The sequence below is a fragment of the Bactrocera oleae genome, chromosome 4, assembly GCF_042242935.1.
Source record: "Bactrocera oleae isolate idBacOlea1 chromosome 4, idBacOlea1, whole genome shotgun sequence".
NCBI classification, from domain to species: Eukaryota; Metazoa; Arthropoda; class Insecta; order Diptera; family Tephritidae; genus Bactrocera; species Bactrocera oleae.
In genome coordinates, this window is record NC_091538.1 from 22081933 (window position 1) to 22108600 (window position 26668).

Genomic DNA, 26668 nt, shown 5'->3' on the forward strand with positions numbered 1-26668 from the left:
AAAAAAGGACTATGTGGGTCAAACAGGTTGTAATCGAACAAGAAAATATCTTAGAATTGCAATGGCATGGGTGCTATAAAAAGACATCAAAAAACAAACGCGATCATTTGAAACAGCTGAGGAATAATGACAATTAATATTATGAATAAAGAAATTTAAAGAAGTAGAAATAACAAACCGAAAAAAACCACTCCATGTTGTAGCGATTGTTTAATTGTCCAAAGTGATCGTTGCTGAGTTGCTGAGTTGCTGTTGCTGATGCTCGTATCTTTTCAGTTTTATAGAAGCCATTGCGCGTGTCGGTCGTGTCGACTGTGGTCGGTCGGTCAATACGGCTTTATACAGAGAGTTGTTTATAAACATTTCTTATTTGAGCAGTTTCGGTGTGAAATTTTTATATCGTATAATTTTTTAATTGTTTGAGCTGAAGCTTGTGAAATTGCTTACTAATTTTCAATTGATTTGAATTCTGCTTTAATTTACTATTTTAAGGAATAACAAAATTAAATCCTGAAATTCAAAGTGTATATTGTGTATGCGTGCGTTGCTCTTCGAAGTGAGCGATGAAAGTCTTCCCACGTTTCAAATAAAATAACAAGTAAGGAAGTAAGGTGCAACCTCACATTTTATACTCTGGCAATTTGCAAGGAATAAAGCCGTGACAATACTTTCAAGTGTAGACAAAACTTTATATTAAAAACTTATGCGAAGGACTTCAAACTATATTATTGGACTAAAGCATACAAGAATTACAATCATATTTGGTATCTTACTAATATATATTATAGATTTTAGACTCACTTGAGGTCCAAATGTTCGAAATCTTGAAAAATTACCGCCCAATTTCGACAATTTTTTGACGTAAGATTCACACTTTCGTACAAAGTTTTATTTCGATATCTTTATTGGTATTATTGGTATATCTTGTAAAGTGAAAGAATCATATGGAATTTTATAATATAGTCGACGCTCAGAAATTAGAACCACTTTGTTTTTAAGGTGATTATAATTTCAGAAAAATTATAATTCCTGGAAGTTTTTTATTTGTATATAACTAAAAAAATTAAATAAATTTAGACAATTACGATAATAGTCAAAACTACGAAACCACCTTCGTCATTTTGAAGTTGAATGAAGCAGTTATCAATAAACCAAAGAAGCTTCGGATGCAAATTATTTTCTAAAAGGAAAGGGGATCACCATTTGAACACACTAAATATTTTAAAATTACTGAATCTAATCAATTTTTTTCTTTCTTCTTTATTATATATTTTGTGAAAGCAATCATAAAAAATTCGAGACGTCATCCAATTATTTTTGAAAAATAGTCTCCTATAATTGTTCGATTAAGTTAAGCATTTACGAGATCTTCAAAATCAAACATCAATGCATGTCACATATATAATATATTTTCTTCTTGTTTTTTATTTTTAAATAAGATAGCAGTAATTTTCCTACAAAACTATGGGTTTTGCAATTTGTAGTGATTTTTTCCTTGAGTTATAAAACTCGTAAGAAAAAAATATTTTGTTTTAAAATAATAAAACTTCAACCGTTAATATAGACGGTTAAGTTTGCGAAAAAATATTCTTTTTATACCAAAAATCATTCTATTTCCTACGAAATCTTTTAAACGAGATATTTTTTCAAATAGTTGGAAGCAAGATTTGAGTTTTTCTACCTGATAATAAAAAAAAAATAGAAAACTATAATGCGAAGGACGTTCCCATTACAATTTAGAGCTCATACTTGGAGAGACTTTCTTAAAGGTGTCTAATAAGTATTTTTCAGAGTACCAAGTGAAAAAAATATTCGATTTTTGTAACCCACCCTAATATATAACCATATATAAGTACATATACACACATATTTGTATGTAGGTATATACATATATGTTCATATATATATCACGCAGAATGTTATTAAAACTAATATTGCCTTGTAAAAATAATTATACTTGCAATTTTAATAAAAAAAGGTATTGAATTTGTATGGGAATTTAGTACTCGCGTTTTCCTTATTTAAATTGAATATTAAGCTACTTCTATTTCAATATTGGGTTAACATTAAGTTGTTGTTAATTTTTGTCTTTACTCGTCTAAACAGCAGCCGTGTTTTGTTATTAAATGTATTTAAACACTGGCTTACTGCAGTTTCAATTACTTTCGTATACTTGTATATTCTTTTATACTATAACAGAATTACTAATGAATATACAAGGTGACTATGCCATAAAGAGGAAATTTTGAAGACACACATTTGCAAAAAGAAGCAGCAATACCACGCATTGCATACAAATAAGTATATAAGTAAATATGTGCTTATATATATTTTTCTAACTCATGAGTTGCGTAGGTCACTACGCCCAAGCAGCAGTTCAGAATAACTTAGAAATTTAAATAAAATAATTCCCAATATTGAACAATGTTGTATAATAAATATGGATTAAAAATTGAACATTACCTCAAAATTTAAAAATGATTATCAGAAATTTTCTGAGTGATTTTAAAAGTTGTTAACATAGTTGATAGTATTTAAGATAATGAATTAGATAGCTACTCTGATCTACTCATTCTTAACTATAATATTTATAGTATTTAATTATAAAACTAAATTTATTGTAGTTCAGCTCTAATCGTTGAATAATATTTTAGATTTCGGTGATTTTAATACCATAATAAAACAAATAAGTTTTTAGTTTCAGTTTCATAAATTGTTGTATATATGTATAACAAACTTAAAATAATAAAAAAAAAATTGATTACTTTATGATATTCCTTTTGTGATAGACTTTGTAAAATCGAAAGTTTGCAAACATACAATTATTTTTGTATACCGAAAACTAATGAGACAGTTAAATAAATAAAAATAAACTTTTTCGGTGAAACTTCTATTGAAAACCATATTGAGGGCGACCAACCAAATATGGCGGGAGAAAATACTTAATAAACCATACTTGGTAAAAGAAGCATGAATAGTAAAACAATAAAGTAAGTTCGTATGAATGCGGTATAGAAATTTTGTGTTCTTTTATGGCTATATATTGTACAATACGAAGTAGTAATGCGAATGCAATATTTATGGGTAAAAAAATTTCTCACTAAACTGTTGATTCATTCAGTTTCTACGAAAAGTTTTGTTTCTAATGTGGTTTCAAAAATTTCTTTAGATAACTTTGACTTTGTCGCTTATCCCAGATCTCTTAAGTGCAATAGCAATGTAGATTATTATAATAAGTTAAAACCGTACTGTGTTTAGAAATTGCGAAGTCCAAAAAGTTAATTCTGCACTATATTTTATGCTATTAGCCATTACAGCGCATCAACATTTGCTGAAGATTTAGGAGCTTTCCCTTAAAAAATTATGTTGGGATAAGAAACATACTAATGCTTTCGACTTTACACTTTCTTCCAATCAAGTGTTATCAAGGTAAATATTATCTTCCCAATAAATCAAATTAAATTGGGGCAGTTCAATTCGTCTTTTTTTTACAATATTGGATAGTTTTTAATTTCATACTCTCTATAATATCATACAACTATCAACTATCATCAAAACAACTATCCAAAACAACTATCCAAAGTAAAGTCTATAATTAATACTACTTTGAACTATAATAAAAAAAAGTTTAGAAAATTTTTATTAAATAGTTATTTTATTATCCTGTTATCTGCTCCGACAAAATTAATATTTTTGGTTGCATTTCTTACCAGGGTAAGAACATCAACATACCCTAAAATTTTAAAGACATTATATTTAAATTTTCAAGATATATAAGGGAACAATCCGTCAAACACGATAACGGTATTTGAGAAATTTAAATTAATTCATGACCATTCCGATCTAGAAAAAGTGGATAGCGCCATATACTGATAATATTGAAATTGGTTTGGGACTGTGCTAAAGCCCGTATAAGGGTTTAAAGCAATTAAAAAATCTTTTGATCACCTCTATATATATCATAGCTGACTTTATACCAAGTAAAATATCTCACTGAGTTCATTTTGGGCTCAATTGCTTAGCAGCTCGACTTAATAATGATTTTTAATTTTATTTCCATAATTTTGATCGAAATATATCGCGCGCCTCTAATTCTTACATATTACGATTGTATCTAATATTCAAATGCGGTTGAACTTAGCTCTTCCTTACTTAATTATTTATTTATTATATTTCGTCTTTTTTTTTTCAATAATTACAAAAACTTGCAAAATAATGTGAGTTTATAATTTCAAAAGCCTTTCAAATTGCCTTTTTTATATTTTTTGGAATAGGAAGGCAATATTAAAAGGTTTTTAAATATTAAACATTTCAAAACACTTATCGGTCACAAATTATGCATTTGCATTCCCATTTTTATTTTTTACGCATATTATAATATGATTGTTGATTCACCTCTCAGCTTCAAACGGAACTCACAAATATACTTGTAAGCAAAAGAGTTAAGCAACAAACTCCCATATGCACAATAAACTAATGACTTTCACGAATACATGCATAATTACATTTATTTCAGCATTGTTTGTTTATTGTTGCCAATACTTATGGTATTTTAACAGAAATTTTTGTGGTTTTGTTAATGTTTTTATGCGTTATTTCACACCTTACAAACTTTTTACAAATAAAGTAAGCGCTGAAGATGTTGCGAAATTCGCAATGAACTAACTAATAGATCAATAATATTCGATGTCAAGGTTTTTTTCCATAATATTGATTTCATTCTCAACCTTTAACAAATATACTGCTAATATTAAACCGCAAAATATTAATAAGGAATATGTACGATATGTATTGTACAATAATAAGCTCATATGAATGTTATATAGTTTGCAAACCAATCCAAACAAACATTAAAATAAAAAAATTAAAAATAATGCTATTTTTACTAAACTACGACAATCTGACAGCTACTGAAGCATATTGTAAGAATTTTAGAAATAATGATTATGGCAGTTTCGTCCCGTTACTTTTTGGAGTAATTGCACACCACGGGAAAGATTTGTTTGCAATTACTATGAAAGTGTAACAGATCGATTCGTTAATGCCCAAATATTGTATATTCGAGCTCCAACCACTCAACAAAGCATAACTATATGACAAAAATTGTAATTCGAAAGGAAATATACAAATTCATATTCATTGCGACTTTTAACTAGGATAATTTTTACATCTGTTGTTGTTTTAGGAATCAGACAGTCTTCCTAATTCCACATATTGAAAATAATTTTTATACAAATTTTTTATGCCATATTACTTACTTTTTTATGCTACTACAAAATACCGGCTACGCGTTGCTGTCGCTAAGTATTTAATACAGTAAAATGGTATTTATGAATAAAGATGAACCCATTACAGGCGGTAAAAAATTACATTAATATTTAAAAATAATTGACAGAAATTTACTTTTACTTAGTATTAAACACAAGTCCCCATAGGATATTAAATTTTTATTTAATTAATTTAGTATTGAATTTTGTAACAAGCGATAGTTTTCAAAGTGGTTGATAACATATAAGATAATAAATTAGATAGCTAGGGTAGATCATTCTTATTTTTAACAGTAATATTTATAGTTTTTAATTATAAACATTTTCAAACTAAATTTTATTCAGCTATTCATTGAATAAGATTCTTGGTTTAGCTCATATTCATTCGATGGTTTTCTCACACTGCAGTGGGGAACTGAAGCCTTCTGAACGAAATCGTATATTCTGATAGTATGATTGAAATGGCAACACTAGCATTTCTCCATTAAAATTTCCAGAGAAAATAGTTCATTTAATAATATTTCCTGTGATCTTTTTGATTACCAAACGTGTTCCGTTGCATAACTGAGATGGATTAAAATTACGCTAAAAAATAATAGGTTGTGATGGCATACCGGCACGTTCTTTAGTTATAAATAGTGTAACTAACCCGATGTATACGATATAGAAGATATGTATGGTCGGATGAGAACTCTCTCCATTCATCAAATCATCGCTTCGTCAAATACGAGGTGTGTTCAAAAATAACGAGAATTGACGTTAACAAAAAAATTATGATTTATTTGTTCACATTAATATTGTCGCTTTTAAAACAGTCCCCATTAGATATTATGCACTTATGCACTTTCAAACGTCGAAACATTTCTCAAACTCGATTTTCGGGAGAGCATTTAGCTCTTTCAGCAGTTTTCATCTATATTATAAAACGACTGCCTTTAAGGTTCTCTTTATTTTCGAAAAAGTCACTCAACACAGAGTATTGTTTTTGGCCAAGAATTCACGAGCAAGCAACAAAGTTTGAGCTTTTAACTAACGAAAATCGCCAAGCTCATAAAAACAAGTCTAATATTAGCGGCTGCTAAAGACAAAATAAGCAATGAATACAGATGAAAATTGTGTCGTACTTTAGGATCATGTAGTATGAAAATGTAAATGTAAATATTGCTCATTTAACAATTAGTTTGAAGATAATTTTTTTATATTTTATAAATATAGTTAAGATGAACGTACATACATAAGAGTTTTATGATAACTTACCCTTTAAAATATCTTTGACGCCCGCAGTAAAATTATGTTCCGTTACGCCCCAACTCATTGCAATTAATGCTAAACATTTTTATGTTATTTCATGTTTACCTTTTGCAGCACATTACTTTCGTCTTCAATGCAAGAAATATTCGCACGAGATTTGATGTGAAAATTTTCACTTTTAATTTTGAACTTGCTCTTGTAACTTTTAATTTTGTTGCGTGACCGCTGAAAACTTCAAACATGAAACGAAAATTGTAATTTGCTGCCAAGCAATGCTTGCAATTACTCAAAAAATTATAATCACTATTTTAATTAAATAAAAAAGAGGGTGTAACTGCAATGTACACATAAGATACACCAAAAACTACAGCAACATTGACTACAGAAAAATTATATATGTATAAACAAATACACTGCGGTACAAAGTCAATAAATATTAACATCCTTAAAAAATATTTTTAAGCCAATATTATGAAGTAGAATAACGTCGAGCTTCATACAGATTCTTAAAATGCAACGCAGCAAATTTAATTTGCAATATAAGACCTATAATATGTAAAGAAATTTCAATTTCCTCCTTTTCAAAGTCAAACTTTTTCGATGAATGCACTACTAATAAGCCATTACGCTTTATAACTCTACCTATACACATTGAAATTGAAACAATCCAACTTTAAAACAACTAAAGTCTTTTTAGCGCCTAAAACGATTTGACAGATAAATAAACAGCACATGTTTTGGAAATTTAAAATAAAACAATTTAGTTATAGAAGTTATAAATGATTTTTAAATTACGTTTTCTTTTTATACAATTGCTAGTTTTTAACGTTTTTTGTGATTGCATTTCGAGAAACATAATATTTTCTCCTCAAATATTGCATGTTAGGTGCGGAGAGTGTAATAGTTCTGTAAATAAGCTTATATTGGATGTGAACCTAGCATATTTATACATACGAAAGTTTCACGAAAGTGAAAGATATAAAAGCACAAGGAAATAAATAAAAAATTAAGGCATATGCCCTAGGCATATATTAATAATATACCTATGCTTTAAAATAATTTGTATACTCTTGCAACGTTGCTACAGAGTATAATATGTTAAGAAATATAAAATTGATCAGGATCACGAAACAAGTTGAATTCCGGGAGACTGTCTGTCCTTGAAAATCTATAAAGTGTTATAACTAAGTTCCAAACTAAGTTATAATACTGCAATTTGATAGTTTTTGTGTGTTGTAAATTTTTAAAAAGTGGAAGTGGTTCGCCCCCTAAAAGGTTTAATGTATATATTGCCCAAACCACTAAGGCTATATCAACCAAAATTACAATAACAAGCCATTCTAGGTCCTCTTCCTATAGTTAAATTTATCATAAGCATTCCTTTTCGCAGGAAATATGGTGTCCGCAAGCAAAAGTCTTAAAAGAATCGGTGGGACATGACACCACCTATGGCTGAAATCCCATATCTCAGAAACAACTGGACTCCCTGGACTGAGTCTCACAGATACCGAACATGTGGAACTTAATACCTACTTACCTTTGTAAGCTACCATAATGAAAGTCAGAGAGCATTTTTTTTGGAAATAATATGTCATAGTGCCTAAAATGGATAACAACGGTTCAATACTTTTCCTAAGCCACATATACATATATACATATGTAAAAAAAAAATACTGCTCATTTTTTGGACCACTATAGCATATAGCTGTCATACAAACTGATCGATCAAAATCAAATCCTCCTTTGGAAAACTTTTTTAATTGACAAGACTATTGTCATATGTTAAACTATGGCATGAATTATGGACCAAGGCCACGGTGAAATCTCCGAAAAAACTGTTCAGACCGGACCACTATGTAAATATATAGCTGCTGTACAAACTGAACACAATTTTTTTATTTGTGAAAGGTATTACTTAATTCTCTTTCTTTCATTAAGGGATGTCATATGAAAAGTTTGATGAAAAGTTTGATTACGAAAAATAATATTATGACCTTTGAGTATTTTTCTTGATCCTTTTCTTCTCAGTTTATATTTATTACATTTACTGTGCTGATTTACTTATAGTTTTGTATAATTTTTGATTGCCGTTAGATAACTTTTCCACCATATGTATTCTATTATTTTATCTTTTTAGATTGTATCAGGGTATAATTCTCGCAGTTATTCTGAAGAATGCGAGGGCGCAGTCATACCACACCTCGTCGTCGTGGTCCTAAGTTACCACTACCAGCACCATGTCGAGGAAACTATGAAGAGATCTCAGAGTCACCTTACTATACTATTGATAATACGGAAGATATTTATGGCACAACTCTCTTGCCGTCGCAGCGCTGTTATGTGGATCCGTGGGATTTGGAGAATTACGACTATGTCAGAAAGTATGTTGATAAAATGTTCTTAATTTGTGCACCTTTATAAATAAATATCCCATAATAGAAAGCTGAATTCACCGCAAATGTGTAGATCTCCTGAGCCTTACTATGAGCCATCAATGCCGATTTGCCCCAATTACATGGCACGAACCCCACCACCAGAATTGCATGAGGACTTACCAGTAGCACAACCAAAGCGCATGGCCACAACTATGCCACGAAATCGACGTCGCTCCCATTGTACCGAGTCATGTCAGCTGCGTTGTTACACATCACTAGAACCAATGTTACGTTGTCGTTGGTATGAAGACTCTCGAAGTGAACTTTTCGGTGTAGGTCGTGGTGAATACGAAGATTATATGTCGCGCGTTATGATGAATCTAGAAACCGAAGACGATGCATGCAATGGTTATGGGGGTGAGTCTTGTTAAAACAATGCATTTGTATATATAATATATATTAATTTTATTCAGTCAGAGATTATATAATATGTTTACGCTAAAAATCTATTCCAAATTTTATATATTGACAGGCGTTTCCTCATCTTCTTCTACTGAGTTGCACAGCTCTATTGGTAACGGATATTATCAAGCACCGTCCATAACTTCGGACAAAACTTCTGGCTACGATGCGGTAATAGTACCATCGTGTGGACGACCTTCACCACAATTGCAGTTCCCAGCGCCTCCCTCACTAGCGCCTCCAAGCGTCTCACATGATTACTCCAATCCTTATGCAACTCTACCACATTGTAGCTTTTCAGATTGTTATAATTGCTCTATGATCTATGGCTCTTTACCACCTGTATATGATTTATACAGTAGTAATTTAGAGTGTAGCAATAAAGGAAATACGATTTACAGCAGAACAAGACCGTCTTCTTCACTCAGCAGCGGAATTTACGGGCATAAATTCGGACTGAGTAAAAAGGGGCTTCTACAAATTGACTACTCATGCAGTTGGAATGATCTGGATCGTATTATGACCCGTCATTTCTAAATATCCATATCAGCAGCTTCGGAAAGAACAAACTTATTATAATTATTAATTGTATTGAGAGATTAATCTTATTATCGTAATTGTTGTGAAAGGCATATACATATGTATCCAATTTTGTATATATAGTATATTATTATCATTTACACTGTTTTATTATTATATAAATATTTTAAATTGATAGGCAAATATTTCTTTGTAAGTCATAAATTACCAAAAAATAAATATACATATATGCATACTAATATAGTAGATCCAGCAACGCGTTGCTGTGACTATGGTGTACATTAAATGCTACTATAGTAAACTATTTAATGCAGTGAAAACATTATTACCGGTATAAAAAATCCAAGAGATTGTGCATGGGGTTTAATTTTGAAATTTATTGATACAAATATTTGTCAATGGATCATACCTGCATTTTCCATTTGGTATTTTACTCAAAATTAAATTTTTTATTATTATTATTATTTATTTAAAGTTTTTTAGCTAATGTTCAAATATTAACCCCGTGGATTTTTATACCGCCTATAACGTTTCCATCTATATTTATAAATACCACTTACTCTATTGAATAATTAATAATAATATAATTTAATGTATGTACATCTTAGCGACAGCAACACGTAGCCGAGGTATTCTAGTAAAAAAGAAAAATAAAAAAAAAACCATTAAGGAATTCATACTCATATTCAACACTAAACCACATTATTTAAAAAAAATCTACTTAATTTTAATAAAATATCACACACACATTTTCGGAATTAAGTTGTAGTTCTTATATTCCTTATAATCTTACTTATTGCCGATATAAACGCTATAAATTCACCCAAAAGTTTAAATTCGCATATTAGGTATGTGGGGGCTCGGGGAAAAATTAAGCCGATGTGATCAATTTTTGGTATCACGGCGTATTATTTACATGGAAAGATGTTCTCTAACTTTCTTTAAGAACCTCAATGATTGACCGATATGTTCGGTAAAAAGCCAGCATAGGTATTCGATATCTGTGGACTTGAAAAGTTAATGTCCGATTTCGACTTTAATACGTTTTACGTGCAAAGTTTTATTTGCATAACGTTATTGGCTCTCGGTTTATGTTTATACTGTATAGTGAAATTTCATATGGAATTTAAAACTGTGATATATGAGAAGTAGGCATAGTAAAATAACCAAGTAGTTCCTGAGCTATAGAATTTTTCTCTAAGGAGGCCGGTGTCACGCCCATTGTCAAATTTTTTTACCGGCTCCTATGAAGCCTTTCGTACGATCTCGGCTGTAAAATTTAATAATTCTGACGTATTTGCTAATTGAGTTATCGCAATTTGAGTAGTTTTTAACATATCCGTTATTTAGGGAGTGAGTGTGGTTATTATAATATTGGAATGTAAGGATAATGTCATGTACTGAATAGGTTGAAATTAGTTGAGATATGTGATTTCACTTAACGGTGGGCGGTGCCAGTCCATCGTCCAATTTTGGCGCCGGCTCCTTTAAGCCTATCTTGAGTGTAAAAAACTTTCTCTGACGCATTTATCTAAGGATTTATCGCAATTTAGTTAGTTTTTACTACAACCGTTATATGGGAGTGGGCCGAGCTCCGCCTACTTTTTAACAAATTGTCAAATTGATTTGTCCTGACTGAATTTACCAATATAACTTTAGTGGTCTCAGAGATATGTACTTTAAACATATTAGGGGCCACGCCCACCTTTAAACAATTTTCAAACCACAGATGGCACTTCCTACTACGATTCACTGTGCAAAATTACAGTTTTGTATCCGAATTTTCGGGTTAGTTATAGCGTTTTCGATTAATGGCACTTTAAAGACGTGGCATGCACAGACCGTCGGACACATCTATCTCGTTTAATTTTAAGTGTTACAAACAACCGTTAGGTGAACAATCCTATAATACTCTGCGGGAATATGTCGCGAGAGTATAAAAACTAACAGAACAGATTATAAATAAAAACCTCATCTCTTACGTTGCCATTGCATTTCTATCGGGATCCCGATCATTGTTAACCGATTATAATTACCTACACCACTCCTCATCACTCCTTGTTTTGTATTTGAACAGAACTGGTTTCAGTCCAATAGTCAGTTAAACCAGAGAACGTAAATGGAACTTTCTTCCAAGTTCTCTGATTAAACTACTTTTTCTGTGACAACTGAAAATAGAGGAAGCACTTTCCATTCATTTGTTAAATAATCAAATATGGTACAAATTAAATTCTTAAAAGTAATTTTGCTTTATTTAAATGAACCCACTCTGAAATGGACGGTAAATTGTAACAGTTAAGCTGGTTGCCAAACGGTAGCTCAAGAGCTAGGGAAAATTTCGACAACTTATAAATATGTTTACATATATAGAAATTTAAATTATAAAATATAGTATTATTTAGTAAAATTTCGTTTAAAAGTATTATAATATATGTATTCTATTTTAAAGGGAATTAGAAGTTAGTTTTATTTAGATTAAAAAACATTCAGATTGATCAAGGTTTGGATATGTTAGAACAGCTATAAAAACGTCGCCTTATAATTGGAATTTTTGAAGAATTACTTACACAAAAGTTAAGGGAAGCTTGAAGTCTATACATAGAATGTCATCTTTAATATAAAAAAACATTAATATATAACAAGTTTCAATTTCGCAAAACAATTAAATTTCCCCAAAATTTTTAAAAGGACTGGAAGAGATCCTTATTATATCCTCAAATATAGTTATTGGATGAAGATACAAAATATCCTCAAATGATAAAGTTTTTATATAATGATATAATTATGTATGTATGGAAATACATACGTATATCAAATGCAAATATCATAGAAGAAAGCTCGTCACGTTGCCTTAAGTTCTCAATCAGTAAAAGCCCATATACGAATGTAATTTTCTATTTTCATTAATATTGTAATATTTTGACAAATGTAGAGGCATCTCGACAGGCAATTAAAGATTGCTAAAAGTCTGTATTGCTAGCAATATTGCCAATGGAGACTGCACATTGCTAATGTTTAGCAATTGATGTCTAAATATATTTCATGTCATACATTGCTAGCAATGAACTGTGGTTTGACAGATCTGTTTTCATTTCCACACAAATTTTGGAGAGATATCCTGTGCATGCCAGCATAGATGAAAAGTCAATGCCCCGTATTTTATGTTTTGTGACGTAAACTACAATTTAGCGAAGTAATATTCAAATCATAAATTTTAACAAAACATGGAAAATAGTTATTAAATACATACATACATATATGTGTATATGTATGGTTAATATTTATGTAAGCATATGGAAATTTTTCAATTGATAAATTAACTTTATGCAAAACTTATATAAATTAATATATGAAATCATATTTTTCCAAGAAATTCATTATTAGTAAGAAGTAGATTTCTATACCCGACGTCATTTCGAGAATGATTATTTTATGATATCAAGAGAGAACGTATATATGATATACTGAAATGATATACGTTCTCTGTAAAGATGCGTAGGAATAATTTAATTAACAAGACAAAAATTAAAACGTCTCAATTACGTTTGTTTTGAACTTCAATTGTCAAAATTTTACTTTCCATTGGCGCAGCAAAATGCAAAATTTGCTTACACCATTGGAAATTTTTTCAGCCCAACTCAACGCAGATATTAAATGATTGATAGCAATAGATAAATTAAGAAATTCATGTAAAGTTCAACGAAAAGCGAAGTTATTGAAATGAAAATATTACCGCCACTGTGGAAATTTAAGCAGAGAACGTATATCATGATATCATATATCATGATATCATGATATACGTTCTCTGCTCTGGTACGAATTGGAAAAATTGTAAGAGAATGTTTGGACTATGTGGATGGTGTTTTGACATTTAGTTGCGTTAGGTTGGCAGACTGCTTGAAAATGGCTAACGCCAAGAATCGCGATTTTTTGTTTGGGAAACGTGCGTCTTAAAAAAACAGATTTTGTACATTAGCAAAGCAGCAAATAACATTATTTTATGAAAAATATTAATATTAAAGACTAGTTGATACTTCTGTGTATTATAGACGCTGTAAAAAAGGTATAGACCGATAATACGGAACACAAATTTTTGCAATTAGAAGCAAATTTACGAAGTGAATTTTGTTGGTTGTGTGCCTCTCAGCCACAGTTGTGGTCGTCATTGGTTGGTCGGCTCTGCGAACGCTGGCGAGTGGCAGCAGGATTTCACAAAGTGAGTTTTGCATTGTGTTCTAAGTGTGTTTAACAAGTTATAATATTTTGTTATACTGTTTTTAAATTGCTTAGACGTGAAAAATAATTACATATTATATATAATAAAAAGGGGCGGTGGTGTGATCGTCATTATTCGTTGGGCTTATCATAAAACTGCATCAATGAATTTGTTCAACATTTTTTGAATATATCTTCTAATTTTTATGAAAGTCAAAGCAATTGACTTTAAATTAAATATTAAATTTTTTTTTTGAGTTTGGACTTGTAACCAAATGTGAGATTTTTTACGTTTTCTCATAGTTTAAACTTTATCGGACAAAACTGCATACGATTGTGGATTGTCGCAATGTGAGTAGTTGAATATTTAAAATTAATAAAAATTTGTGTAAATATTTAGCCTATAAAGCACACTACGCGCAAAATTATCTTTTACTTCTTTATCTTCTTATTACGCTTATTGTTTACATTGCCATCTCTTCTAACGCGGTAGTTTGGAGTTTCGAAAACCATGTGCTTTATTCAACTGCATACATTTTTGTTATGGAGTGGCGGGAATAATTCTATATTCGGATGTGCTTTAAAATAACCCATGCATTAAAGAAATATGCAAACTTTATGATTCATTTATATACATTCTTAGCCTGGAGAACTTTCTATATCCGCCCATAACCATTTTACCCCGAATACCGCGATCTTATTCTAAAGTTTTCCTGAAAATTAATATGTTTATATGTTAGATACATTTGTACTGACATTATGAGATATAATTATTATTTATTAGATACTTTATAAAATATATCCAATATAGTATGCAGCGGCCTAGACGGCTTGCAATATAAATAGTGGTAATTACGCATTTATTTCTAATTACAATGTTGATGTGAAAAATTAAAATAATTAAGTAAATAAATCGTTGCGCAGTTTTACATCAGTTTCAAAATGTTTATTAAGATGAATTTAAGTTTTGTCTAGAAAGATGGGAATGATGTTCACGTAACAAATTACTCAATGTTAATGTGGTAATCGAATTTATGAACTGGGTTAACAAAATTCAACGTTGATGAAAGATGGGGAAGATGTTCACGTAACAAATTACTCAATCTTAATTCGATAATCTTCGATTATCACGAGCTATGTTTCAATGTTAACCATTTGTATTTCAGAGCATTTATGCAAGCAAATGTTTACTTTGCTTAAAAATAAAAACTAATTTTTTGTGCATTCACTCATATTCTCTATATATTTTCAGTTATTACCCAATCCAACCAGATTTATTATACAAAGAAATGTTGAGGTAACTATTTTGTGGTGTAATCTAATGAGTACAGAATATTTTTTTTTATTTATATTTTTTTTTCGAATATATTTAGATCATAAAATACCATGGAAACCTCCAACGAACAAGTGGACAGTATTGACTCTAAAGTGGAATCAACACTAGAAACGACAAGCAGTCAATTTATAGAAGATAAAAATCAGCAGGATGCAAATATAATTAAAGATATAAAAACTGAATCCTCAATAATCTGTTATGATAATGATATAAATAATACGCCGTATAACACATGTAATGATAGGAGGAACAAGTGCGATTTATTAGAGAACGAGGATGCAAACATAGTGATAAAGGATAAAATAAACGCAGATGTTACAGGGTTTGGAACTTCAACAAACCAACAAAAGGACTTAAATGCTCCAGATTACGATGAAAAGTGTGTTGTGTCACCCCCAACAAAATGTCAAGCGTATTGTCCTCATGATTCCATAGAACGAGAGGATTCACCAAAAAATAATTTTGTTGAAACTCGTAAAGAAGAAAAAATTCCTACTGAAGAAATCGTGCATGAATTACCAGTACAAGAAGAAAAAGATTCTAAAACTGCGGCTGCCGAAATTTCTCAACAAAATTATGAAAATACACTAAGATGCCAGAAACAAGATTTCATTAGTGAAGTTATAGAAAAAAATGTTGACTTCCAACATGACGACCCTGAAGATAGCACGGACAGCAATATTGTGAAAAACCGTGCAGAGGAGCAAGAGAATAAAATTGTTGCAGAAGTCGAAAATACCGATGTAGATAAGGTAAACAACTTTGGGCTGAATCAGGAAAGTTTGCAGAAAGGTATTATTAACCAGGCAACCGAAAATATTGCAACAAACGAAGATGATTCCTTTCAAAGTATTGCTACAAGTGAAAGTAATGCCAAACAGACTTTATTACCAGGCAACCCAAATGTTGATTATTCCGTTGAAAAACCACTAACAAATAGGAAATCCGCAAAAGATGGCGATTTAATTGATATAAATGAGGATAATAGCCAAAATTGCTCTCGCATTGAGATTTTAAAAAACAACCACAATGAAGATGAGAATAGAATTAAACTTGATTATGAAGGTTCCAACCTCACTACAAATGAGGAGAGTAACGAACGCATTTGTAAAGAAAATAAAGGAATTAAAATATATAATGATGAACGTGAACAACCACTTGAAAACGTATCTATTCAGGATAATATCAAATACCTCGAAATAAATCAAGAGGTAATGGAAAATACTCAAAGTAACGAAGTGTTGTTGACAAATGAAAAAGAAACATCATTAGATTCCAAAAGTTGTATACAAGAAAATAAGGTACAAACACCATTAAAGTTGAATGGTGACCATAAAATAACTGCTGTGCCGATATGGGATTCTCAAATTGATAATAGCACAGAACTTGACAAACAATTGGAAGCAAAAAGGCCAGAAATAAACGATAAAGAGCAACTAAAAGTAGTAGAACTTGAAGACTTCGAAAAGTTTAATAGTGAGCCATGTATGTCTTATGCATTTGAAAATAAAGTAGACTATGGTGGGGATTTAGATATTGATAATAAACTTGACAAAACGGGAGTATCTAATCATTCAATGAGTGCAGAAAGTCCACAAAGCAAAGTTAATTGCGACGATGAAAACAGTCACTGTTCATCTCTAGCGTCCATTGAATCTAATTCTACGACTACGTCATCCTCGCATCAACTTGTAATCGATCAACCTATGGATGAATCGGAAGCGGGTATGTCAGCTGCAAGTACTGGATATTGTCAAATAAATTCATTAATACAGTTACACGACAAGTCGGAAAAGGTAAATACTTTAAAACCATCATTGAAGAGAAAATTAAGTACTTCAAATGAAAATGGATCCTCACCCCTGCTTAAACAGCCACATATAGATATACAATTAAATGACAACGAAAACAGCAGATATTTCTGTGATAAAGATCAGACTGAGGCAATGTCTGAACTCATTACAGAAGAACGGAAGTCAGTACAGTTTTCAGACATCACCCATAAAGTTGATGCTAAACATGCTCCATTAAAATCATTACTCTTACAGCACTTACAAAAAACATATTCACCTCCGGAACCTACTGAAAAGTTAACAGATTATCCGGCTCCACTTCCGCGTTTCACACAACAACTGGACACAATATCATTTGATGACATTTCCCCGAAGTTTCCTGCTACTATTTTAAACCCCAACGGAAATATATCTACCGCCACTAAGTATTTGTGCTTTAAATGTAAAGTTGGAAGTTTTGTTTCATTTGCGGCACTAAACGAACATCAGCGAGAATGCCTGGCGGATACACGGCTGTTACCAGCAAGATTAAATGAAAATGCCAGTCTATTGCCTCTTTCATTAGCCCCAGAACTTGCCACGCCTCCTTCCTCGGCATCTCCAGATGCTACAGTAGATATGGCTGCAAGAAATGCTGAAATACAAACACCAATTTCATCATTTATACCGCCTTTTGTACCAGACGCAGCAACTCAGAAGAAGCGATATTACAAGTGTTCCAGTTGTAATACATTTCACGAAAATTGGAATCTGTTTTTACATATTCGAGACAAACACCAGCGACATATGTGTCTGTACTGTATACGTTTCTTTCCGACAGCAGAGAAGCTTTCAGTACATTTGGAAATAAAACACGATCTTGAACAAAACCATTTTAATTCAGAGGAGGCGCTAAGGAAAAGTGTTTCAATGGTAGGCGGAACGCCTAGTGAGTCGCGGTTCCTAATGTGCTGCACGTGTCAACATTTGTTTGAAGAAACTCAACCTTTCTCTGATCATAATTGTGCAGAATTCATGAAACCCTGTACACTATGTGGACAGAAAGGTCGACACAGCAATCAGTGTAAAGCTCATCCGGACGCCAAACGTACTTCGAAGTCAAAGAAACGATTAAAGAAATCTATTAGTGAAGCTACGCAGTCCGATCCATCTAGGTGAATAAACAGTTGTTATGTTAACTATTGTCCTTCATTAACTATAATTTTAATACATATACTTACTAATTACGATCGTATTACTTTCTTTATAACTCTAGAAATCACAAATTAATGCCATCAATACCGCTTGCTGGTAGAAATACAAATGTAGCTTCCTTACACTGTGATAACAACCAGAGCAGTCAGGCCACGAAGGAGATACCTAGACAAAGATCTGATATATTAAAGCATAGTGAAGATAGTAATAGCAGTAGCAATATGGTCATCGATGAATCCTGCACAACAACACACAATTCACTTGTAAACCCTTTTAAGGAACTGGATGAACGTTGGCGCCTTGAGCAGCAAGCACAAAATAAAAATGAAATTAATCTATTCTCTGTTAGAAATACGTCACCAGTCGAGCCCAAATTAATAGTGCCGAAGTTCAAATTAAGAGTGCCAAAGGAGTTTCAAAAGTCAGTTGATGTTGCACTTAGCTCTACAGAGAGCGAGGCAGATGAAGAGGACGAAGAGAACGACCCAACGGTTAATGCTTCTGGTGATAAGGGACAAAGCGAAAAAATTCACTACAATGTAACAGATTCTACGAGAGGATTTTTAGATGAAAACGGTCTCTATTTTAACGCGGATGAACATAGCGTTGCAATTGCTGATGGACTGGCATCGTCACAAAAACGGATAGACGACGATAATAGTCAAGAAAGTCGATCGGTGGATAAAGAATGGATGGACGGAACTAGCACGAACCTAGTTCGCATACTTCAAGAAATTGAACGCACTAAATTAGATATCCAGCGCACAAAAGAAACACTGCATCATACACCAAAAGCGAAGCAAGATGTATCTGATGAAGCATTAACAACATCAGACCAAAATACACGTAACTGGACACCTACCCCGCCAACGTCACCAAAGCAAGCACGTTGTCCGACTCCAGGTGAACCCGAGAAAGTCACCACTAGTCCCGTTATAGATGCAGTTACACCAGAGTTACTACCAGAAAACAACCAAACATCACATAGGAGAGATTCTGCGGGAAGTGATGTTATGGATATTGATGAGACAATAACGGGATCATTGCCGCAACAACCCCCAAGGTATGATACAAATCATGTTTTTTAGTACAAATATTTTATCTTTAAATACAATTACAGAGAAACTGAGAAGCACTCGCATAGCATTGACGCAAGCAATACAACCCAGGAATTGAACACCTCTTCCGAGAGTAATGCCACAATAAACGTTTTGAACAGCAGCGCTGATACAGCACCCAGTCCTATTCTGCGAGAACAATTAATGGACGTTGATCTTTCTCCAATAAAACAAGAGCAGGAGTTGGGCAACAAAGACGATAGACCGGCTGCAGAAATTCCAGAGAAAAATGAACATATGCAGTTAGAGTCTATCGAAATAAAAGAAAGTGTGCCTGCGGACGGAATTGAAGTGGCCAGCGAGGATATTTTAGCTACCGATTTGCAGCTCGATCGTCCACTGGAAAAAATGGAAATTGTAGAATTCATTCGAACATGTCTACGAGCTGTATATCCACTTTGTTTGTATTGTAATCATGCGCGCCGAATTGCCGTGAATGGTCAAAGCCTTGTACTTCATATGCTTGCGCAACATCGTTTCAATGCTACTGTGGACAGCATCACAGCAGAGGAGTTGAAACCAGATACAATTTGTGCTAAAATGAAGACTTTCCTGCCAGTACTGGAAAATGAATTTTTTAATTCATCGAGCTACTGTACGATGAGCGACGGCGCTTTCTCACATAATTTTAATGAAAGGATCTTTGAATGTTTTCAGTGTCGGTTTGTCACATCAACCCATAAGGAACTGTATTTGCATAACAGAAAAATGCACCTTAAAACCGCTATACTTTGTTTCATGTGCCGGGCGAATTTTTTCAGTTTCAGTGAGATTTTATGTCATATTTGCCCAGGTGTTCCAAATAAAACTCCTGTTTTCGATGTAAAGTTCCGCTGTTGTCTTTGCGATGTCGACAACATCCCCTCACCTTTTCGTTTAATGGTGCATTTGCGTAAACGTCACTTTGCTTGCGATGTGTGTTTGGAGGACTGCCGAGATCAAGGGCGACTCTCGTCACACGTGTGGAAACATAAGTTGCATCATCTGTGCTACCGTTGTGGCATTGCATACCGAAACAAAATGGATATTACCAAACATCTATTTTGGAAACACGGCACCGAGAGTATAATTTGCAAGAGATGTTTACAAAAGCGCTGGCGTCATGTATATCACTTCTGTGTGCCACCGATTACATTTAATTGTGATGTGTGCAATTTGTGTTTCTCAAAGGCTATGTATTTAAAGGTACACAAGCGTTTGCATAGCGGCGATTTACGTTATCCCTGCACGGAGGAGAATTGCGATGAAAAATTTATCTCGCGCAAACTGCTACTAAAGCATACCGCATCACATTTGCAAAAGGAGGTACATGCAGCAGCTTTCGAACAAACCGCTAATCACGATACAGTGGACACATTTAAGAAGAAGGAAGAATCTGAGTTAGAGGGTAACAATGAAAGAAGCAACGTCGACATTGACCATAATAATAAGTCGGAGAATATTAATATTAAAAAGGAAATTACTGAGTCTATTACCGAACCAAAAACACCTGTTAAGTGTGAAGAAAATGATAGTAACTATAAAGTGGATGCGGAATGTAGGTCTGGCTCGGACGCTGATGCCAAAAATGTTGATTTTCCGAAAGAAGAGAAAACATCGCTTGAACAAGATAAGAACGAAGAGACACCTCGCAAAAAGAAAAAAAAGAATAAGCGATCCAAAGAATCTCTGGAAGATTTGAACTTAATTGCGCCGAATCTTTCAGAGACAGATAGTAGTGAAGAATCGGATGTAGACAGCAAATCGAAAGGTGATGAAGACTCACTCGTTCCTAAAGTGATGTTATCACCACCTTCCGAGGCTGAGAATGACATGGAAGATCTCAAGACTTCTAAGCTGGATGAATGGCAAGGAAAGGGTGAAAAACAATCTTCATTTGAGGATGCGGAAAATGTTGATTCTGCTGGCACTGGTAAAGTTTTGGAAATTTGGAAAAACTTTTTACAAGCTCAACAAGGTGGCAACAACCAGGGTATAGATGCAGAAGCTGAAATTAAAGCCGAGGCATTTTACGACGAAGATAATTATCCTACACCGCGTTTATTACATGTTGCGTACTCTGACCACGATTATTGCCAGATGTTCCGTCCACCATCTCCACCACCGAGTGCGCCAGTAAAGTCGAATTGTCCTTTGCCAACGAAGCGCAATAAAGTTTCTAAATCACCACGACACATATCCAGTCACCGCTCTGCATCAAGTTCATCCAGCGACTCTAGTTCTAGCTCAGATTCAAGTTGTTCTTGTGGCTCAAATTGTTCATGTAGTTCTAGTGGCAGTGATAGTAGTTCGAGTAGCTCCAGTTCAGATGATAGTGATTCATCGCTAGCCTCGAACGCTTCACGTAAACGACATCATAAAAAATCCGAACGCGATCGTTTAAGAAAAAAGAGCGAAAGTGTTTCACCACTTAAGAAACATTCAAATTCGGAGACTATAAACGTGGTGGACGATGATTTAGCAAACGAAGTAGTAGCGAATACAATTAATGAACGCGCACCATCCATGCCAAAGGAGCCGCAAATTTATGAATCAGATTTAGAGACAGCTGAATCAGAAACCGATGAAGAGTTTTATGATGAACATCCACAGAAGTTGGCTAGTGAGATATTAGCACAGAAACGAGCTCAATTGATGGCCCAAACTCGTTTGTCACCTTCGCATAATTTTGATATTGTGGAAAACAGTAGACCGTCCACTCCCTCGTTGCCTGAAGATGTTGTTTGTGAAAAGACCCGGGTCAAACTAAAGAAGAAGAAACGTGATCGGAAATCGGGCAGCAAAACTAACTTAACTGTGAATGCAACATCAGCAGCCACGAAGGCGAAGAGTGAAAAAAATAAAACGCTTATTGAAACTGTAGCCCCAGTTCTTCTGAGTGGTATAGATATTAAACCTTCTTATAAGGTGGCACAATCATCAAAAACAGTTTCAGAGCCTCCAGTGGTACAGCAAAGCAATATAACAATGTCATATGCTTCCTTAACATTGCCGGCTGTGGAACAGTTGACACCGCGTCCGATAACTTCATCATCACATCTTCCTAGCAGGATGAGTGAAGGTAGTAGCTGTTCTGATGCAGACGGTTCCTTAAAGCGATCGAAGCGCGCCCGCCGTCCCAATAAATTTTACGGCTACACCAGTGACGATGAGAATAGTGGTATTAACTTGGGACAGCCTTTGATGATTGGCATGCGTGCTATCAAACCACAACCACCACCACAGCTGACGTGGCGAAAAGAAGATTTGCCGACACCTTCAAAAAGCATCCTAAATTCAAAGAGTAAAACCGCGAGGACTCCAAAAACACCAGGAACAACAGTAAATACTCTATGCGGTGCAATGTTGAACTCATCTCCTTCTACTTCTTCAAAAAAGAAACGGTTAGCAGAAAATTCTGAAAAGTCGTCGGCACGTAAGCGTCCCGCGAAGAAAGCATCTTTGTTCAATATACTCCCGCCAATACCAACACTTAAAATACGGCCTTCGCAACTAGGCCTAAACAGTGATGGTTCGGCTACTGGAAATGAGCGTTTCCCAACTCCTCAAATATACTCATCGAGTAAAGATACCGATGATGAGGATGATGACAACAGCAGTGATCCCTCCTCTGACGAAGAGACTGGGATACACAGACATGCCAATTTAACGGCGTCAACATCGAATCAATGGAATACGAATTCAGAATTGACAACACTAGTCCCTGCTGTACATACACAACAACCAACGGCGCCTGCCCCACAACCAGTCTTACAAACTCCACAAGCAACAGTGTTTAACCATAAGATACCACCAGCTCTGTTACCGAATCCAAATTTTGAAACACTACAGTATTTCAAAGCCAACAATATACGTTATCCTATACGTCCGCCAGCTGGCGCTCGACAGGCTCGCGAAGGCGAATCGGTATACTGCTATTGTCGCTGCCCCTACGACGAAGTATCCGAAATGATTGCGTGCGATGGCGAGAATTGCCTAATCGAGTGGTTTCACTTTGAGTGCGTGGGCATCATGGTGGCGCCCCAGGGCAAGTGGTTCTGCGCTGAATGTCGTCCCAAATATTCTGAAGAGTTGTATCCAACTGGAGGCAATGTGTAAATGTGAACGGATTTGGTTGTTTTAACAGACCGGGAATGATTTGAAGTGATATAACAGATAGATTTACATGAAGTCCTAAATACGCTTATTAATTAATAATTTCTCTACTCTAAATTTAACAATAACATTACACAGAAAATCGATTAATATTAGTGTTGTAGACTAAATATATACAGATTTTGGAGCTGTTTAAAATTTCAGTGGTGTTGAAAACGGGAAACCATGTTTTAGTACTTCTTAGAACACTTGAAACTTGGTAAATAACACAATATCACATATATATATATATATATATATATGCAATACGATGGTTTTAGTTTATTATTAGTATGTAAATATGTAATTACATAGTATCCTACAATTAACTGCTCACGAAATTGTCACTTGTAATTCGAGAAATAAGAAACAGCGACAAAAATGCTATGGAAGCAATTCAATTTCAAAATGTTATATTTTCTTTGTATTAGATTTAGTCGAGCTGTTAACTACACCGGAACAGCTCATTTCATTATACATATATATAAATTTGTGGTCAAGAATGTTTAGTTGCACAATTTGAGTTAAGTTTGTAAATACACTATTCTTGTAAATTTGTAGGTACGCTGCTGTAGGTGGTGTCACATTTATTTAGTGGTACTACTATTTAAAATTCGATGTTTCGCTATACGATTTCCCAGAGTTTAAAATATTCAGATTTTTCAGATAACATAGACATATTCATATATATTAGCTGAGCGCTATAGTTAATCATTAATTTGGGAATCTAAATTAATAATGAGTTTCACGACGTCAATATTGAAATACAATACTTTGAAATAATTTCATAAGTATACTTCCACCGCCTCAACACTTCAGTAAGCATGATTTTTACGTTCTGCTCATTCAATGATTTTACAATTAACTGTTTTGGTACAGGACTACCAATAATTTTTGCTGATTGAGTTTCTTACATGTGACACTCATTTATTCACCAATTTTTTTAAACAAAACATTTATTCAAAATTCTCTTCTTCGTATAAATGCATTCTCATAACGCTTTAACAATAGGGGTCATTTAAATATTTCTCCTTAGCCCGCCAATGCATTTGAACTCAACTTAGTACATAAATGTATGTAATGAGAAAGCATCTGAAAACTGAACCAATAATGGGCATCCTTGTAATCGTTAAAACATTTAAACGTGCAGTACATTTTTTTTATATTGGCCAAGAATTTAAATATAAAAAAATGTACAAAGTAATGGAATGAAAAAAAACACAATTAGTAATTTACATGTATGTATTAACACTATATATAACTTATGTATATTATGAATATATAAATAAATAATTAATTTAAAAAAAGATATAAAACCATTGAGCGTAATGTGTATGAGTGAAATGGCTAAAAAAAAATCTGCTTTTTTAAATCAATACAGTAAAATCAGGTACTTCATTAATAGGGAATTCAATAATATCATCCTGCTCCTATTTTCATAATCATATTTGCAATTTTGCTGTACATGGCTAGTCAGCCATAGGGAGGAGTGCTTCAACTTATTTGTAGACTCGATTTATCTTGAAATTATTTTCTTAGTTTAAAAATTATCGAAATCGGATATAGATACATTAAGCACATTCATGAAGATATCGAAATGGAACTAAGCACAAATAATACCACATAGCACAATAATCCTCTTAGTTAAAAATGGTCGAAGTCGTGTTTTCAAACCCCCAGCTACCAAATATACCTACCTTATTATCTGTAGCAGACTTTATACCGAAGTATTGGCCAGTTTGTAGGATATCTTAATGAAACAAAGTATAACCGAACTGGTCAATTTAAACTGAGCGCGCAAGCCTAATCAATAAGATTTGTTTTCCTCGATCGGTACAACTATTTTTTATGTTCGTGTGAAGTTTACATCAATTAGCGTCTGTTTAACAGCTATTTGTTTAATACACCAAAAGTTTGACGATTTTTATACATATATTGGGTCAATGCATTTATGTTCGCGTTCTCTTCACTTTCGAAAACAGAAAATAAGTCACAGGGAACTAAAGTAGGCGAATACTCGTATGGTGGCTGAGCGATGACTCTCGTTTAGTGTTTGACTAAGAAGTCAGTCACAATCATATTAAAATGTGATGGAACATTCAGGTATATTAGTACGAGTCTATTATTGACACCCTTCATACCCAAAACATAAACCAAAATGGTTAGTTGACCTATAAGAGATGTTGTGATCCTTGGATATCTCTTTGATGTCAACACGACAATTTTCAAGCACTGCTTCTTAAAGTTTTTCGATGTTATCGTTATAAACAGAAGTGAACGGACAACTCGCATGAGGCAATGACTTCACGAGCTTCACTGAATACTTTTTACCACTCAAATACTTGTGTTCGTGATAAAGTTGACTCCCTAAAACAATTCGAACTCTTTGACGCAAGCCAACCGGAAGTTTGAAAATCCTTATATTAGGTATTTAGTGGATAGGGAAAGTTGACCAGATTTTATTAATTTGTCAAATAACGCACTTTATCATTAGGAAGGGATCCTGTCTGAATTTCATTGGTATATCTTACAGATTGACCGTTATTAGGGGGACTTGAAAAAATATTGTCCTATTTTGAAAATTGTGTTATAAGGGAGCGATCTCGCTTATTTTCACACTATAACGTAAGCATTTCAAGGTAATCTTATGAATCACATTTGGTTTAACTTGGTAGAGCCGTTGCTGAGATTTCAACCAAAAAAAGGCGGTGTATCGTCCAATGTTCAATTCTTATACTGCTACACCGCTACACCTCCAGATTTCATCCATTTTCATACTGTATTATATGGTACCAAAGGAAAATGTTTCCAGCAAATTTGGTTGGTGTAGCTTCAGTAGTTAGCTCCGCAGATGCTCCTACTATTGCTTCCTTGTACCAAACTTGGAGCTTAAGGGAGGGGTAGGGTTTTCAGGTAAAAAAAAGACTTTTTTGCGAATTTTTTTCTTAAATAAGGATTGAGTAATTTTATTCGGACCTTTTGT

The 26668-nt window shown here is 33.4% G+C and overlaps 2 protein-coding genes across 4 annotated transcripts; both read left to right on the forward strand.

The window, feature by feature from the left end:
• The first annotated feature begins 294 nt into the window (after positions 1-294).
• LOC106619009 (uncharacterized) lies at positions 295-10704 on the forward strand. 2 transcript variants are annotated; one of them, XM_070108433.1, is made up of 5 exons: positions 295-383; positions 493-598; positions 8656-8899; positions 8958-9310; positions 9426-10704. In XM_070108433.1, exons 3-5 carry the CDS (start codon positions 8694-8696, stop codon positions 9890-9892), a joined length of 1026 nt encoding a protein of 341 aa, XP_069964534.1. In that variant the 5' UTR covers positions 295-383; positions 493-598; positions 8656-8693; the 3' UTR covers positions 9893-10704. The 2 variants fall into 2 exon arrangements, with proteins under 2 accessions (XP_069964534.1, XP_014092446.1); XM_014236971.3 differs by having other exon boundaries at positions 310-598.
• Positions 10705-13797: 3093 nt separating this feature from the next.
• MESR4 (misexpression suppressor of ras 4) lies at positions 13798-24906 on the forward strand. Of its 2 annotated transcripts, none has more exons than XM_014236972.3 (5): positions 13798-14111; positions 15363-15407; positions 15484-18393; positions 18495-19496; positions 19554-24906. In XM_014236972.3, the coding sequence occupies exons 3-5, from the start codon at positions 15497-15499 to the stop codon at positions 23647-23649; spliced, it is 7995 nt and encodes a 2664-aa protein (XP_014092447.1). In that variant the 5' UTR covers positions 13798-14111; positions 15363-15407; positions 15484-15496; the 3' UTR covers positions 23650-24906. The 2 variants fall into 2 exon arrangements, with proteins under 2 accessions (XP_014092447.1, XP_014092448.1); XM_014236973.3 differs by lacking the exon at positions 13798-14111 and adding an exon at positions 14443-14461.
• Positions 24907-26668: the final 1762 nt, after the last annotated feature.

What these genes read in the sequence shown, in the direction of transcription:
- LOC106619009 (XM_070108433.1), top strand. Translation starts at nt 8,694, where the DNA reads ATGCGAGGGCGCAGTCATACCACACCTCGTCGTCGTGGTCCTAAGTTA. An exon ending in AATTACGACTATGTCAGAAA is followed by an intron (nt 8,900 to 8,957) that starts GTATGTTGATAA and finishes ATCCCATAATAG; the next exon opens with AAAGCTGAATTCACCGCAAA. An exon ending in TGCATGCAATGGTTATGGGG is followed by an intron (nt 9,311 to 9,425) that starts GTGAGTCTTGTT and finishes ATATATTGACAG; the next exon opens with GCGTTTCCTCATCTTCTTCT.
- MESR4 (XM_014236972.3), top strand. Translation starts at nt 15,497, where the DNA reads ATGGAAACCTCCAACGAACAAGTGGACAGTATTGACTCTAAAGTGGAA. An exon ending in ACGCAGTCCGATCCATCTAG is followed by an intron (nt 18,394 to 18,494) that starts GTGAATAAACAG and finishes TTATAACTCTAG; the next exon opens with AAATCACAAATTAATGCCAT. An exon ending in TTGCCGCAACAACCCCCAAG is followed by an intron (nt 19,497 to 19,553) that starts GTATGATACAAA and finishes ATACAATTACAG; the next exon opens with AGAAACTGAGAAGCACTCGC.